This window comes from Musca autumnalis, unplaced genomic scaffold (assembly GCF_047663935.1).
Source record: "Musca autumnalis isolate F117 unplaced genomic scaffold, ASM4766393v1 scaffold_2, whole genome shotgun sequence".
Classification (NCBI taxonomy): Eukaryota; Metazoa; Arthropoda; class Insecta; order Diptera; family Muscidae; genus Musca; species Musca autumnalis.
Window position 1 is genome coordinate 62,588,498 of NW_027411755.1, and position 18,769 is coordinate 62,607,266.

Genomic DNA, 18,769 nt, shown 5'->3' on the forward strand with positions numbered 1-18,769 from the left:
GACTCCCCATGTAATTATAGTAAACAAACTATAATTATTCGGCTACCTCAACGTCTTTTTCCCGATCTTTTAGGTTATTTTAGGCAATAATAATTATCATCTATTCTTCCTTTAATAAGATATTTATTACTAATTCATAATGTGACACTTATCGATACAGAAAAAATGTAAATAATAATCTTTTCAATTCATTCAAACACACATACACATTTATATAAATTTTTGCGTATATTCCATAAATTATTACTCGAAAAAACAAATACCAAACTTTTTGTTCTTTAAACAAGAATTTCCATAAATCCAATATAAGCGACTTATTTATTCTTGCAAAAACATAATTTACTTTTATGTTTATTACATTTGTTCAATATTCGCTTAAGAAATGTATATTTTCATATACAATAATGAAAGAAACAAAAAAACGGAGAAAACTTATTTTCTCACAAGACAACAGCAACAACATCAACGAAAAGTAAGAAAAATTACAAGGTCCATCATCAACATCTTCAGCTGCTACAATGGCGAAAAGCAACCGTTGTTATTTTCCAACAAAATGAAAAACAATAAAGGAAACAGAAAATTATGCAGTCAGTAATAAAGTAGTTAATGTAAAATTTAGCATACATTTGGGCGCCGATTAATAAAATGAGAAGAACGAAGAAAAACAAAACAAAACATTTGCATATTTCGCCAATTTGTAGTATTTTTATCTGTTTTCATAGGCTATCTATTTTTTATTATTATTTTTTGCTGTTGTTTCTTGAAGATATTTGGCGGAGGCTTGTAATTGGAGAAGGACGTTTTTGAAGACTTTTCTCTCAAATTAAATTTCTTTTAAATATTCTAGACATTTTTATGAGGAAATTATTCCACTTGAAACAAGTATGTAATGTATATAGTAAACGAAGGAGAATATCAAATATCGTATGTAACTTCCGCCTTGCTGAATTTAAACTAAAACCCAAAATTATAAGATGAACTGCATATACATATATTTAAGAATATTAAATGTATCAAAATCATGTGGGAATGCATTATTTTGATACATTTAATTTTTATAGTGAATCACAAAAAGTTAATATTATTTAGGGATGGAACTGTGGAAGAACATAACTTTTGTATAAACTTTGCATAAAATTTTGATTTTTCAAAATAGTCTGGCTTAATCCCATTGTTGTTGTTTTAATATTTAAAACAATTTATTAGTAGAGAAGGTTTGGCATTGTTCGCCAAGGGGTAAGTACTGTAACATTAATAAATTGTTGTTGATTAATAATTCATTCGGCAAACTTTACCAAATATTTAGGTTCTTCAATTTATAAATCAAGGTATTTTCAGAAACGCCCATCCACCGATTGATGTTCGAAAAAAGAGTCAAAGACGGTACAAGGCATTAAACGTTTCTAAAATTCTTCTGCAAAGTGCGTCATGGTTCATTTTGCGCTTTTATAATGAAATAGTAACCCATGAATAAAATCCAACTTGTGTTCCATTTGGGGATCGACGTTGTAGTAGACAGTGCGTAGATATACTTTCCCCTGGGCCACATGGGTCCCATAAGGACCTCCAATCTTACATATAAACAAGTAAGAACGGTGTTAAGTTCGGCCAGACCGAACTGATTATACCCTCCACAACGACTTGTATTGAAGTAAAATGGAACAATTAGTTTCCTTTCGTTTATAAAGAATACCAAATACCAAATTTCAACAAAAGTCGGTAAAACAATGTGGTTAACCTTCAAAATACCAGAATTCGTGAGGTTCCGTTCCATGGGGGCTATAACAAAACGTATATCTATACCTACAAATTTCTGGCGGAAAGTTTTTAGACCCAAAGAAGACTAAATACCAAATTTCAGATATTTCCGGAAAACCTTCAAAATACCGAAAATCAAGAGGTACGCTTCTATGGGGGATATAGGAACCTGCGGACCTATACTGATAACTCTTTTTGGAATATTGTATAACCCCATTGTAGACTAAATAACAATTTTCGGTCTATCGGTGGGATATTGAGGTCACAACCTTCCGAATTACGAAAATCAGGAGGTACCGTTCTATGGGGCCATATCGAAACGTGGACCTATACCGACGAATTTCAATCAGAAAGATCTTTAACTCCAACAAAGACTACATACCAAATTTCAGCCATTTCGCTGGGTTGCTGTGGCTACAACTTTCAAAATACCGAAAATCGGAAGATATCGTTCTATAGGGGTTATATAAAGGCGTGGACCTATACTGATAACTCTCTGGGAGAAAGTTTTATATCCCCAATGAAGACTAAGTACCAAATTTCAGCCATTTCGTTGTGATAATGACGCTAAAACCTTCAAAATACCCAAATTCGGATGGTACCGTCCTATGGGGTCTATATGAAGGCGTAAACCCATTAATATCCCAAATGAATACCAAATACCAAATTTCAGCCATTTCGGTGAAATATTAGGGCCACAACGTTCAGAATACCGGAAATAGGGAGGCACCGTTCCATGGGGGCTATACTAAGGCGTGTACCTTTACCGACAGATTCTATATGGAACCTTTAATATCCCAAATGAAGACCAAATACCAAATTTCAGCCATTTCGGTGAAATATTGAGGCCACAACCTTCAAAATATCGGAAATAGGGAGGTACCGTTTTATGGGAGCTATGCTAAGGCGTAAACCTATACCTACAAGTTTCTGAGAGAAAGTTTTATACCCCCAACGAAAACTAAATACCAAATTTCAGCCATTTCTGAGGAATATTGAGGCCACAATCTTTAAAACACCGAAAATCTGGTGATACCGTTCTATGGGGGCTATATCAAAACGTGGAAAGCTCTATCATAAAAATTGCGAGCTGTATCTTGATTTCAATAGACGGACGGACATGGTTATATCGACTTGGAATTTTACCCAAGAATATATATACTTTATAGGATCTCCGATGAATATTTCGATGTGTTACAAACGGAATGAGAAATTTAATTATACCTTTCGTATTATGGTGGAGGGTATAAAGACAATGTATGTATGTCTGTGTGTTCCATATAGACTCAAAAACGGCTGAACCATTTTCCTGAAAATTTCAGAGAATACACAGGGATGACCCGCGTTAAAAATAATCCATTTAACAAAATGTTGAATTTTTGAGTAGCGGGTTATCCTCTGTGCTCTATTTTTTTAAATGCGCTATATATGTAAAACTTACGAACGTGTCCGTTTTCCCTACTCTGTGTACATATTTTAGCCATAAGACCCGACTACTCCCACTTTCTTAAATATGTTACAAATCATTGGAAATACCAGTTGTTATGCATAACGAAGCTGCCCAGTCAGCATGTGTTTAGATTTGAAGGCAACATATCGACAGCTAAAGCTTCATCAGGTATATAAGATACATTATAAGAAGGTGAAAGAACGACACAGTCGGCCCCTAAGTTTCCACTGGACATGCATTTGGATGAAGGACACACGTGCAATATTAAATAGAAGTTATCATCTGGAACGAATGTACGATGACATGGAACGAATGTAATTGTTCCACAAACATCCCATACGAGACAAGGGAAACTTCTCTCATATCAATGAGTGCACCCCGATTCGTATTAGCTCAATGATAAGGGACCTAGTGTTTATCGGCGAGTCCGAACGGCGTGTCTTAAAACACCACTTGTAGAGAAATTTTACATGGCTGAAATACTCAAGAAATGTCGAAAACATTACTGAGGGGTATAATGCCACCGTTGAAAAGTTTTGTGATGTTACCTGACCGGGGAATCGAACCCACGACCTTAAGCGTGCAAAGCAGGTGTGAATACCATTGCACCACTTTGGCACCCAATGAAACGAATGTACGGATTTAATAAACCCACTGGGTTTCATGTATTAATTCCATAGCGCAAACGTCAAATAAATCTTCATAAAGAAGGATAACCCGGAAAAAGCTCCAATACAAACGCCACTATAGAAATATTTCACCATTTTCCATAAGGTATTTAATTGGCTAAGATTTAGATTAACTCCCATGTACATTATCGTACGCCAGCAATTTTAGTTGACCACCGCAGAAATCGATTTTCCCGACAAAACCCCAATTTTTTGTTTTCACCGATAGTAAACATATCGAAACTAAGGAAACCAAAAAATTATGTCAAAATATTGGAAGGGGTGGACGTGGTGTGCTCTTAAAGACGACAATTTTTTCCCAATTTTGGAAAATACGTAATTTTTGTAAATTTCTGGACAAAGAATACCTATAAATATATATAATAAATTACCCTAGCGTTTACACGAAACGAGCTGTTTCATTTTTCCTCAGGTACTAAATTTTAGTGAAGTTCCAAATTTAGTGGACTACAACTTTTAGGAAACAGCATGGAACAAAGTTCCCGGTTTCGCAGAATGATGCCTGAGAGTGTCCTCTTTCAGCCCATATATACTTTCCGTCCCTTTAACACTTTGTTAAATTTATTGAAATTACAAGGGTAAAATTGTGTGTTTCCCATAGAAATTATAGCTTGTTTACAACAATTATACATTTTTTAAAAACATGAGTTTTATGAAAAGCCAAAGACTATTTTTTTATTTTGGAACAAATTTTAAATATTTTGAACCAAATTTTTTGAAATATTAAAAAAATTAAATATTTTCTTAATTTTTTGTATTTTAATGGTTTGTTTATTGGTGTTTGACTTTTTTTAAAAGTTGGAACATTAGAAATCCTCAAAAACACTCATATTTTGATGCAAAAATAGAAACTCAAAGTTTTAACTTTGACCTTAAATTCCTTTGCAACTACTAGACCGAATGTTGAATGTTTTTAATGCATTGAAAAGCTAATTGTGTTATCTGTGTAACAAAAAATTTTGAAAACATCCATTCAAAAGTTAAAGTGTTTTGGCCAGGAAAAAATGATTCTGAACCACTGAACCACCGTAGAGAAAACCAGTCATAGATTTGGCACCATGATCAAAAATCATAAAAATTTAAAATGTTGTGTAGCGTTACGTAAAACTATTTTAAAGGCTTTGTTAGCTGATTTTATCTGAAATATTGACATAAAGTATAAAAATTCAGTAGAGAGAGCTCACAATATTTAGGATAAATTTTAAAATTTTTACAAAGTATAAAAAATATAAGTCCTCGTATATTTAGAATTGAAAATAAACGATATCAGAATTTTACAACCAGAGAGAATTGCAATTGTTTTTGTTATCGAAAGATTTTATGGCAAATTTGCTTCTTTACTAGAAGTGATAGAGTCTGTGCAAGATAATTAAAAACTTTAGGAATTTCGAATCCGAATCCTTCTCGCAGTACTGTCTGAGACTACAAACCTCATGTTTGGGCTGTTCCAAAGAATCGTCGAACAAATATCTCTAAAATCAATAACAGTAATCAATCGGCAAACTGTTAACTAAATCTTGACAAAATACTTTAATTCGAACAAATTCCATAATTGTTGTTCTGGCTGTATTCTCTAGTTTCGATATTATGATCAGCTTGCCGAGAGTTTTGGATAGGAAATCGTCAATAAAATTTGGAAAATCGTCAACATGGTCCAAAACTAGGTTTGGTTACCGCCTAATGTGAACTTTTCGCTTATAGTTATGACATTGAAACTGACTGCATAAGGTATACAACCCACAGCAATAAAACTAACTTAATCTTACTTGAATACCGCCATAAAAAAGTTTCACACAGACAAGAGTTTCCCCTATGGCTATCGAGTTTGCAACAATGCAGCCATGTTAATACACTGCCAGTTTTAAATGACAACTTTGCTCAAATATCGCCTGATCGACTATGCGACCGTCCATGTCTTTCGGTCATGGCTGACTAACTGACATCTTAAAGAGCGCAGAAAGCTGTACTCCTATATTTTTCACAACATGATAGACGATTTTCATCCATTAACAATCCTAAACGAACATTTTCAAGTGATATAATTTAAATGTGAGCCAAAAAAGCTCAAACTACCTGTATTCCAGATATGTACCTAAATATAGCCAATCTGGCTGGAAATTGTTAAGAAGAATAAAAAAACTCAAAAAAGTTTGCAATATTGTTTTCTTTAAATTCTTTCATTTAATTTTGGTTAAAATATAGTTATCCTGTTTTATGTGATGCAATTTTAGCTAATGTAAAAAATCGTAATTTCAAAAAAATCGTCGAAATGACGATAAATCGTCAAAATCGGCAACATTGATAATGTTACAGAAAAAGCATTAATTTTTTAATTGTACGAGTGGAAGTTTTTAGACTCGATGATATTAAAAATATATCTGGACTCAGTCTTGCAACTTATTGGAACTCGAATTTAAATATTTCTTAAATTAAATTTATTGCTTCAAATGTTACATAGTTTTGACAAATAACAATCGATCCTTGAAAAACTCAAATAATTCTTCTCTAAAAATAAGCAAATTAATCAAGAAGGACTCTACCCATGTCGATTGACAACTTGTTTCCAGAAGAGTTTTATATTTGTTGGAAGCGAACTAAAGAAAATGTAAATTTTGATTTCTGAAAAATTGGTAATAAGTATCAATCGCCTTTGTCGAAAGATATGTACCATCAGCCTGCATGAATTTGCGACAATGAACTTCGAATACGGGCTCCACAATCCAAAAAATTTTTCCCCAAAAATTATGTATTCAGGGAGTTTTTAGAAAGTTTTGGCCTTTTTGGACGAACAAAATTGCCCATAAAAATATGGAAACTTTTGGGATATTTATCACAACGATTGTGGATGTTCCTAATAAATGCATACGTTTTGCTAATAAATTTAATTTAGATGAAAGCGCAGAAGTCTTAAACTTTTGCGGAGATGGTAACTAATAGAAATGGAGCGACATAGTCAATTTTGGAAATGGGTCTTATTCTGAGAGTCTCTGCTTTCAATTGTTACCGTACCACAAGCCATTTTAGTTGGTCACCGTAGAATAGCTTTGTCAGAAAGCATGGACTTGCCTACGAAAAAAGGATATCGCTGTAAACAAGACTACAAGTGTCAACAAAAAAAATGTCCAAAGGATCCTTTTGTAAGGGAACTAACCGAAGATGTTGTCCATACATATTCTCTTGGAACTTGATGTACGTTTGAAAGTAATTTTACACTATTTGAGGGAGTGGACCGATATAACCCACATTATGTTCGATCTATGTTAGGAAGAAATACTGCTGTGGAAAATTTAAATTGAATCGATTACTCCCTTCGAGAGATATAGCGAAAAATGTTGAATTTTTATAGCGGAGGTACCATATGACTTCGAATTTAACTTGGACAAAATATTACGAGATCCAACAATTGGACCAAATGGGTTGATCCGTTCGACAGTTATCAGAACTTATATGTCATACAAATCAATCGAGAAAAACTGCACCTAGAGTATCAAAATCGATTAAATATAGAAAATCTTATATCATTTTTGAATTTCTAGTCAATAGCTGCTAAGCTATTGGGAGTTGAACCATGTTACCTTTACAGGAAAATTTCCAAAAAGTGTGTTTAACAATTTCTTGGAACATTGTGAAGACTTTTATCAACCAGTTGATAAAATGGTTGATAATAAATCGATTATTTGTAGACTGACTATAAAGTGGTTGAAAAGTCATCTGGATATCAACCACTTTGAACACAAAAAAATTTCGACAATTGTCCATTTCTGCACTACTTTTCAACTAACTTTAAATTGGTTGAAAAGTCAACTAGAGATCAACCACTCTGAAAACAAAAACACGTACCTTTTGCAACGTATTTGTGTTTGTCGAAAAAATAAGGGGATAGTCTACGGACTGAACATATTCGTACATATCTATATATATAAAAGAGTAGTGAGGTGAGTGACTGACTGACTGATTCATCAGCGCCCAGACGAAACCGCTGAAGCTAGAAAGTTGAAATTTTGGGTGTAGGTTGCTGTTGGGGTGTAGGGGTGAGATAAGGCTGGGTTTTTGGAAATTCGACCTAGAAGTGTACGAAAAGTACTAAAAGGTACTAAATATGGTACCCTTTGTATTAGGCAAAGGGTAAGAGCTAGAATTCTGAAATTTGGAATGAGGGTAACTGATTGAGAGCTAGAAAGATGTACCAAAGGGTTTTTGGGAATTCGAACTATAAGTGTACGAAAAGTACAAAAGGGTACTAAATTTAGTACAATTGAGATTTGGGTGCACAGATAGAGCAGGAATCCTGAAATTTGGAATGAGGGTCACTGATGTAGAGTAACAAAGAATGGTTTTTGGAAATTCGAACTATAAGTGCACGAAAAGTACTAAATGGTACTAAATTTAGTACAATTTGGATTTGGGTGAACGGATTGAACTGGAACCCTGTAATTTGCAATGAGGGTCACTGATGGAGAGTAACAAAGAAAGGTTTTTGAAAATTCGAACTATAAGTGCACGAAAAGTACTAAATGGTACTAAATTTAGTACAATTTGGATTTGGGTGAACGGATAGAGCTGGAATCGAGAAATTTCGAATGAGGGTCACTGATGAAGAGTAACAGTGAAAGGTTATTGGGATTCGAACTATAAGTGTACGAAAAGTAATAAATGGTACTAAATTTAGTAAAATTTGGGTTTGGGTGAACGAATAGAGTTTGAATCTTGAAATTTGGAATGAAGGTCACAGATGGAGAGTAACAAAGAAAGGTTTTTGGAAATTCGGACAATAAATGTACGAAAAGTACTAAATGGTACTAAATTTAGTACAATTTCGATTTGGGTGAACGGATAGAGCTGGAATCGTGAAATTTGGAATGAGGGTCACTGATGAAGAGTAACAATGAAAGGTTATTGGGATTCGAACTACAAGTGCACGAAAAGTACTAAATGGTACTATATTTAGTACAATTTGGATTTGGGTGAACGGATTGAGCTGGAACCCTGTAATTTGCAATGAGGGTCACTGATGGAGAGAAATAAAGACAAGTTTTTAGAAATTCGAACTATAAGTGCACGAAAAGTACTAAATGGTACGAAATTTAGTACAATTTGGATTTGGGTGAACGGATAGAACTGGAATCCTGAAATTTGTAATGAGGGTCACTGATGAAGAGTAACAATGAAAAGTTATTGGGATTCGAACTATAAGTGTACGAAAAGTACTAAATGGTACTAAATTTAGTACAATTTGGATTTGGGTGAACGGATTGAGCTGGAACCCTGTAATTTCCAATGAGGGTCACTGATGATGCTATATGTCATAGAATTTTGTACAATTTGTGATTTTGTAAAGGGGTAGAACTGGAATATTGAAATTCGGTATTAGATTATCAATTTGTGTTTAGAGTGGAGGTAGGGAAGAGGTTTTGAGAATTCGTACTTATTTATACAACAAGTACTAAGTAGTACTATAAAAGTAGTACTGGAAGAGCGAATTGGGGTCGGGATATATGTTGAATATAAGGAAGTGTTTTTTGAAACTTTTACCTATGTGTACGAAATGTTGGGTAACATGTTGGTACAAAAACCATTTTGGTATTGTGTAAACAGTTAAGGTACTAAATTTGGTGTTGGTTGTAGGAACAAAGCTGGGATTATATAATTTGGAAATACGCTATTTGTATAAAAAATACGAAATGGAAAAATATTTGTTATGAAGATCACTCTAAAATTTGAGACAAAGTTCTGAGTTTGAAAAATTGTACTGAATATTGTTCCATTGATTTGATGTTAACGCCAAGGCGTTTTTAAATAATGTACTGGAATTAAGTAGTCAAACGTGAAGTATCTTTTCAAAAAATGTTTTTTGTCCTGACCGCTTTGGTATGTTAATTTGAAAACGTGGCCCAATGCGGCAACTTTGTTAACTAGAAGGTATTTACCCCCTTATAAAAAAGCCTAAATTGAAATGCCTCAAAAAATTTACCGTTATATACGGTTGACATACCCATGCACATTAAGTAAAATTTTTTGTTAAAATTTTTTTCTAACCTTTCATGCCACAAATTCCGATTTTCGGTTGGAAAATCTTCAAAATGCTCTAAATATTCAAAATATCTCTTTTAATAAACGTGGATTGAAGTGGAATTTTTTTAAATTAAATTTTTGTATACTCTGAGTATTCAAGGTCCAAATTTAAAGAAAATTGGACGATATAGATTTGTTCTTCTTTTAAAATACACTAAGTCGAGGGGTACAGTTATATGAGGATATACGAAAAAGTGCATTTTTATGGCCATTTTGAATGCCGAAAATTTTACGGACATATTCTGGGCGAAACTGCTAAAGCTAGAACCATGAATTGTGAATGTGCGTTATTGTTGTTGTGAAGGGGTGAGATAAAGTTTAGTGTTTGGAAATTCGTACAGGAAGGGAATGCTGTGTTAGTGAAGGGGTAAAATCAGGAGTCAAGTCTGAAATTTGCAATATGAGTCGCTGTTGGTGTATGTCTGTGATATGAGGTCGAAGTTTTGGAAATTCAAAATAAAGAATATGGTAGCTGTAGTCTCTACAGTGTGCAGGAATTAAATCGAAAACATATTGCTAATAGTGTTCACTATTTCCATATTAAATATTGTTTATATATATTTTGTTCCCTTTCCGCATACGAAGTATCGGGCATTTGCTAGTTATTCATATTGTTCTGGTATAAGAAAGGAACACAAAGGAAATATACAAATTTGCCTCTTCTTCTCTAACAAAACATAACAGTGAGAGATAAAGGGAGGGAGAGAGAATATGAAAAGGTAAGTTAAAGCTAAACACACAAAAACAACATTTTTTTCATATTATTATTTAAACTGACTACAAATAGGCAAAAAAAGATAGTTTATAATCAGTCGAAAAGTAATCTAGCGATGCAAAATACTGACTACTTAGGCGCTCATCGCCTTGTAAAAGTAGTCAGTTGGCATAAGGGAAAATAATAGTTTTAAGTTAACTTCAAATCAGCGTCAGTCCCTACAGGGGATGTAAAATGGTTCCTTCATGTCGTTTCAGCAGTATTTTATGTCACTCTTTGACAGGAGCAGATTATTCTCATATTTGCCAATTCACCACATTACACTATGCAACACTGAAAATGCAAACAACTTCAATTATGAATTTTTTGAAAGTACATACACTCCACGTCAGTAGAATAGAACCCCTACACTTTTGTTAATATTAGCTTATTTATTCCAAAACGAATGAGTCTGCGTTTTTAATATTGTGGAGATTTAAAGTCTATGATGTTACGTATCAAACACAGAAAAAATTATGTTTCTAGCTCTTCGCGAAATGATTTTCTGATTAATTTTCCGATAGTACTATGAAAAATGGGCATTTATTTTTGGTCATCAGGATAGAACAGTCACCTTATTTTCGCGAATTTTTGAGATATTAACGCCGAATTTTCTTTCAGTCGATAAAGCAAGGCCTTCTAATAATTTTTCACCAAAGAAACCCTATAAATTATTCCGCGGACACCGAAATAACAGCGTTAAAGGCTTTAAATTGACAGATATTTGAAACATGTCGGAATATCAATAGGAGTCGCGCAGTTAAGTCATATTTCTTCACAATAAGATAGGGTATGACACAGACAACCTCGACGGATACAATCGAGTGCTTCGGATGCTGATAAGATGGAACATTTTGAAAATAATTATGAAAAACGTCAACATTTTTTATAAACACCTTGATGTTTTGTTCAATAAAATCGTTTTTCCGCGAACAAGTCCGCCGTTTAAACGTTTGGAAATATGCTCCAGATTTGGAGGATGATAATCTGATACGAAAACAACCGTTATTTTAATGCACTGAGGGAAATTTTAGTACTTTGTAAAACAACATACGAAACCTAAAACCTCAATTTCCATGACTGTGTTTTCCCGCGAAAACGGGGCTTTTACATTTGCGAGCTCAGTTAAAAAAACTACTAATTCGTAAAATCCGGCATAGAGAGCATAACCTGGTCCATTTATATTGGAGCATAACATTGTTGAGAACAGTCGCGGACACCGAAAAAAGAACACATATAAAACTCGAAGTCCAAAGGGTGTGTTCAATTTAAAAAATGTGCTAAAATTTCCCTCAGTGCATTAAAATAACGGTTGTTTTCGTATCAGGTTATCTTCCTCCAAATCTGGAGCATATTTCCAAACGTTTAAACGGCGGACTTGTTCGCGGAAAAACGATTTTATTGAACAAAACATCAAGGTTTTTATAAAAAATGTTGACGTTTTTCATAATTATTTTCAAAATGTTCCATCTTATCAGCATCCGAAGCACTCGATTGTATCCGTCGAGGTTGTCTGTGTCATACTCTATCTTATTGTGAAGAAATATGACATAACTGCGCGACTCCTATTGATATTCCGAGATGTTTCAAATATCTGTCAATTTAAAGCCTTTAACGCTGTTATTTCGGTGTCCGCGGAATAATTTATAGGGTTTCTTTGGTGAAAAATTATTAGAAGGCCTTGCTTTATCGACTGAAAGAAAATTCGGCGTTAATATCTCAAAAATTCGCGAAAATAAGGTGAATGTTCTATCCTGATGACCAAAAATAAATGCCAATTTTTCATAGTACTATCGGAAAATTAATCAAAAAATCATTTCGCGAAGCGCTAGAAACATAATTTTTTCTGTGTTTGATACGTAACATCATAGACTTTAAATCTCCACAATATTAAAAACGCAGACTCATTCGTTTTGGAATAAATAAGCTAACATTAACAAAAATGTAGGTGTTCTATTTTACTGACGTGGAGTGTATTAAGACTACAAAAACCCTAGTAGGGGTTTGTCCTGGGTCGTTGAAAGATATGTGAAACTAATGTGATAGAAGCATTTTACAACAATGACATGTTCTGACAAGTAATGTATTACACTCCAGCGAATATTTTTCCAAAAGAAAATATCAAGAAAAAATTAACGGTTTTGGAGATATGGTGCGAAATATATACAAATTATGAAAATGTTCGATATTTTATAAAATTTGAGGCAATAAATGTAGTTTTTCGAGTTCATTATTTCTCCAAATATATAATTCTTTCCCTTATCTAAAAATTTGCTTCAGGGGTCAGATTAGGATTCACATAGGTTTCAGAGATATAGCCCAGAATTGCTCAGAAAAGTCAATATTTAACCATGTTTAGATGGGGTCATAAAATCCAAGCTGGATCTGTCACCACAAAAACCAACTGGGCTTTTTGTCGTTAGGGTCTGTACGTTCAAAAAATCTTCAGCTCAAATTGTTTGCACAAGATTACCTTAAAACTGACAGTGTTATTTATTAAATGGTCGTTGAAAAATATTCTAGACATACCGTGAGAGAGAGATTAGACAACAAAGGTATGTTCTGAAGAATTGTGTGCCACATTCAAGAGAATATTTTTATCATTACGACAAATTTGAAAGTTTGGGAGATATGGTATAAAATATATAAAAATAAAAATAAAAAAATTAATGGACATCTACAAGCTTGCTAAAAAGGTCACAACAAAATTTGAATTTGTTTCCGAGATATAGCCTAGAACTGGCAAACCATCGCAAATATCGATATTATCGATACTTAATTTTTTAGGACAATATCGATGAATAGTTTTTTATGTCGATATTATCGAAAATGTAGACATCATCATAGAACAACCGTAAAAGCAATAGCCGAAATTTACACGATTGATTCTATAAACTTTTTGTTTAAACCAATAAAACAGATTTCATAAAGTTCTCTACAAGCTTAGAGAGAATGGTGTGAATGGAATCGGTTTAAATGGTACCAACACTCTAAGGTTGCTATAGGGTTTATGCCCGTAATCTCAACGTCTGGGTAAACGGGTAGGTAGCTACCTATTAGTTATTTTTACCTACGCGTTTGATAATTTCTACATTCAATTTACAGAGGCGTGTACTTTTTGAAATCATGTGGTAACATTGGTGATTTTCATTCATGATTTCGCAAAATCATTGCCACATAGAGTTGTAAAACACTTTTAACGCATTGGCAACGATCTACCATGTAAAATCCTTGGTGTAAGTAAATCGGTCGGTTTTGGCCCGGTAACGTTACCTATGAGTTGAAATTATAAAATTTTGCTTACACGGGAGATATCATGAACTCATAGATAACTACGTGTAGAAATTACGGGCATTAGAGTGGGATAAAAACGAGCTGGACCGTCACCACCAACATCAGTCCAAATATCGAAGAGGTTGATGAAGAAGTTACCAAATCACATTTGAATTTAACGGCCAAGATTTCTGCTAGATATGGGAATGTTTGAGGTGTATAACAATTTGATGGGATAGCTGCGGTATTGAACGCAATAACACGAAAACATTGAAAGTAGATGACAACGGCAAAGACGGAAACAGTGGACAATAAGATCATCAAGATGGTAAGCAAGCACGAATCTTATCGTTACGGGTAGCCATCAAGTGGAACAAAGCAATAACGGCATCTTCGAAATCATAACCCTATTGCAACAATTCATCCAAAGCGACAGCATCAAACCAGGGGCAAATAATTGGATGATGAACAAAAATCAACACCAACACCTACTTCGGATGGATCACCGTACACGCCAGTCTTGCCATAAACAATGGCATGGGAGTGTCACCAACCAATTTGGGCACCAGCCGACAATTTCATAATCAAGTCAGATGTAACAATGGGAGAGATACCCAATTCCATATAGTACAGCTGGGTCAGAACTCATGGCTTTTTTGACTTCGAAGAATCTAATTCCCATGATTAATTTTTGTTTTGTATTAAATAAAACTGCTTCTCTAGGCTTTTTTAACTATTCTCCGCACTCGACCAATCAGTCAGTAACAATAGAAAGTGAAATATGTGATATTATTCCCCAAAATAATTTCGTCAAATTGGGAATAACAAATATCTTGAAATTCCACCTCGACATCACGCAAACATAAAGTACCAACGTATTAAAATTAAATTTTTCAACAACATTTCAATGACATACGAAATGTCAATGAGACATTTGTTGGCCATTTTGAATTCTAAATAAATAGGGCTGAAAAATCCACGATAGTATCGATTTTATCAATATTTTGAAACGGAAATATCGAAAAAATCGAATGGGGCCAATATCGATAGTTTGCAAGCTCTAATATAGCCCCGATTTGTTCGAAAAATACAATATTTAGCCATTTTTAAATGAGGACATAAAATCTTAGCTGGATCTAACAAAATAATACCCAATTAATGTTTTTGTCGTTTGGGTCTGTACTTTTATAAAAACCTCGGTAGAAGTTGTTTGCACACGACTACCTTAAAAATGTTGCACAGTGTTGGACAATCCAAGTGGGTTTCCCAAATATAGCAAATTTTAACAGTTTTTAACGCACAAAAATTAATTTTTCGTCATAATCTTCTGATACAGTTTAGCAAAAAAATGTGTCTAAAATGCAATAACAAGATTTTAGTGAACCCAGTGAGACAAATTTGTAATTGGCTTTCAAGATATAGTCCACAAAAAACCCTTCATAAATTTTATGCAATAGACATTTTTCATGAGCTACCATTGAGTGTAATGCTCGGAGTATATTCATTACGGAATTTATATTTAATAGAGGCATGATATGACATAAAAAAGTAATTCGGATTTCATTAGAAGTTTCTCTCAAAAAGAGTATAGGTATAAACTAAACATTTTAAAACATTTCTTACAAAACTTATTAATGATGCACATTTTCTGAACAGAAAAAGATAAGTATCATTTAAAACCTCCAATGTTGATTGTTTTTAAGTCTGGAGTATTACCCCAATGGCTTAACTTCATCATTACTTTCTGTTACAGGGAGTAATGTTTTTCAAAACGAACTGACAGTGTTGCAAAATTTTACTGATCGCTACCAATATCATGATTTTATCACGGCGAAAGGAATTAACAATTGGCTCTTCAGCATTTTGAAATGATGCCTTTTTTAGCGAAAAACCGGACTCTTTAGGTGTCTAGTATTCTCAAATAAATGAGAATCACACTCACTTTTCGGCTTTCCCAAAAAACATCAGAACAATCTCCAATAACAAAAATGTTTATGTCTTCTGACCACACCGCTGCGTACGTCCCTGCAAAATATTTGAACTTTCTTGGGGAAGGTAAGAAAAAACTAGACGGATATACTCATCTTCCAATTGTACGTTTAGAAGAACTATTATAATGTGTAAAGTTTGTAATCGGGTAATCAATCCCATTATGAATTGTCTTGTCATTTTATTTCCTTGACAAACATTTTTTACAGATTTAGGGTAGTCATCTCAGAAAGTATGAACTTTCTCTCAAAAAATATGCAGTCATAATAGGAATCGCGAGGACTAACTGCTGGAAAATTTTCAAATAGATTCAAGACAAGTCCATAAACGAGACTTTTGCTAAAAATTTTGAGCGGTAGTACTCATACCAGCAGGAGAGGACCGATATAGTCCATATTCAGACCGGAGCTAAATCGACTCCAAATTGTCTGAAACTGATTTCGTCCCAACATAATAGGGGTCTAAAACATTATTATACTATATGAGATGACTAAGGTGGTGATTTTACTGGGAAGCCACTTATCAACATTTTTGCTGGAAGTACCATATTTCCCATGTATAAATGAGCAATATTTTTATTCTTACCTCAATTTAAAAGGGGTGGTTTGTTTTGTTAACTAATGTATGCAATGTAAACCACCTTTGTGTGAACGCTACAACACTCGGCACCCAATAAATATATTAATTATAACACTTGAATATTTTTGTTCCACATTGGTGGTTGATTTTCCTTTGGCTACCTTTGGCACATGCTAAACATTTGGCGGCGGCGGTGGCGGCTATTTTACACATACAAAATCAAAATATGCATACATCACAGGACTACAACAAGGAATTAAATAGGCAGAGGGTGGGCGATAAGGATATGTGTGTGGAAAACACTCAACCATAAACCTCATCCCCCTCATGTGGAAATGGATTTTTGTTTGTTTTTTTTTGTCGTCTAACTAGACGTTATAATGGTGTGTTGGGGGGGCTTTAGGTAAATACATATATTTTTTGTTGTATAGTAATATTTGTTTAGCTGTAATAGTTGTTGCTCTGTATACAATTGTGTATGTTCGGTTTGTTTATATTTGTTGGTTTTTTATTTTTATTATTTATGGGGTCTTAACATCAGAATAAACAAACGAAAGATGGAAGGAAGAAATTGATAAAAAAGGCACACTCTTTGTTGTTACACTAAGACTTTCAAATACCATACGAAAAAAGGAAGGCAGACATAACATACCGTACCATAGTAGTAAAACTTATAATAATAATCCATAACTTATTCACTCACACACTCTTGTCAGCTGCATTTATGGCATAGACATTTGGCAGACTTGCACACAATCTCAAACACACAAACAACACAAGCACACATTTTTTAATGATATTTTGTCAATATTTTGTTTTTAAGTATTTTAAATGTTATATATTCCTCCGGGGGAGTTTTCAAGGTTCACAAGGGTATCACAGCCAACTTTAGGAGGGCTTTATTTGCTATTTTTTAGGGTGCAGCATATTTTTTTTGGGCGGTTTTATGTTTTCTTGCCAGACAAATGTGATTTTTTTAGGTTATTTATGGCTGAGAGTAGACGATTTTGTCTTCAGGGCACTAGTTAACACATCTCTTTTTTTAGTTTTATAGATTTTTCAAAATTGTTGCTAATTTCCTTGTTTTTTTTCATAATTTTTTCTTATATTGTTTAATTATTAAACTTTTTAATATTTCTTTGTTTTATTTTACTCACTCTGCAATGCTTTTAGATAACGGCCATCTCTCCATCGAGGCCTGATATTTCATATTTTCGATTTGTTTCTTTAATGCGTCCCGATCCATGTTTTGTAAAGCACTGGGATCCATGGCGGCTAAAATTTATCAACATACCACTCCTGCAACGAGAAAAAACACATATTATAAATTATAGCAAAAGCTCTCTCTCTCGCATACTCTTCTCTAAAATATTGCCTGCCTTGTCTAACACATAGTTTTAATGCAAAGGACATGGCTGGGGAAAGCTTTTGTTTTGTTTTTTTGTTGTTGCTTTCCTTGTAGGACTCGTTAATGTTTTGGTTTTTCGAAATGCTACAAATATAATGCCGCCTAGTTTTGTAGTCCGGATGTTAGCTCAAATGAGCATTCTGACGTTTCACCCTCTCCATTTTGTGTGTTTCCCTACTCTCTCGTTAACATAGTTCTCTCCCTTGAAAAATAACAAAAAAAAAGGAATCCTCGTGTGTTTTCCCGGTCATTTGTTATGCTATAATCACACCTTAAAATTACAGTGTATCAACGAAGGTAAGGAGGGACAATTCGAAATGGCTGAAATTTGGTATTACTCGTAAGTCTTCGTTAGGGGTATGCAACTTTACAACTGAAATCTGTCCACGTCTTCATATAGCCCCAATAGAACCGTACCTACCGATATTCGGTATTTTGAAGGTTGTGCCCTCAATATCCCACCGAAATGACTGAAAATTGGTATTAAGTCTTCGTTGGGGGTATAAAACATTCCACCTGAAATTTCTCGGCACAGGTCCACGTCTTTATATAGCCCCCATAGAATGGTACCTCCCGATTTTCGGTATTTTGAAGGTTGTAGCCTCAATATCAAACCGAAATGACTGAAATTTGGCAATTTGTATTCGCTGTGGGTATAAAACTTTCAGCCTGAAATTTGTCGGTATAGCTCCACGTCTTCATATAACCCCAATAGAACGGTACCTCCAGATTTCTGGTATTTTGAAGGTTGTGCCCTCAATATCCCTCCGAAATGGCTGAAATTTGGTATTAAGTCT

At 34.0% G+C, this 18,769-nt stretch overlaps 1 protein-coding gene across 3 annotated transcripts in view; it reads right to left on the minus strand.

Annotated features, from left to right (window-relative positions):
• The window catches only part of Ggamma30A (guanine nucleotide-binding protein subunit gamma-e), a 390,809-nt gene that overhangs the window by 250,837 nt on the left and 121,203 nt on the right, over nucleotides 1-18,769 (minus strand). For all 3 annotated transcript variants that reach the window (XM_073967709.1, XM_073967710.1, XM_073967708.1), the window contains one exon: nucleotides 17,722-17,863. In XM_073967709.1, the coding sequence (XP_073823810.1) occupies nucleotides 17,722-17,834 (113 nt within the window). In that variant the 5' untranslated portion in view covers nucleotides 17,835-17,863. The remainder of the gene's footprint in view (nucleotides 1-17,721; nucleotides 17,864-18,769) is intronic.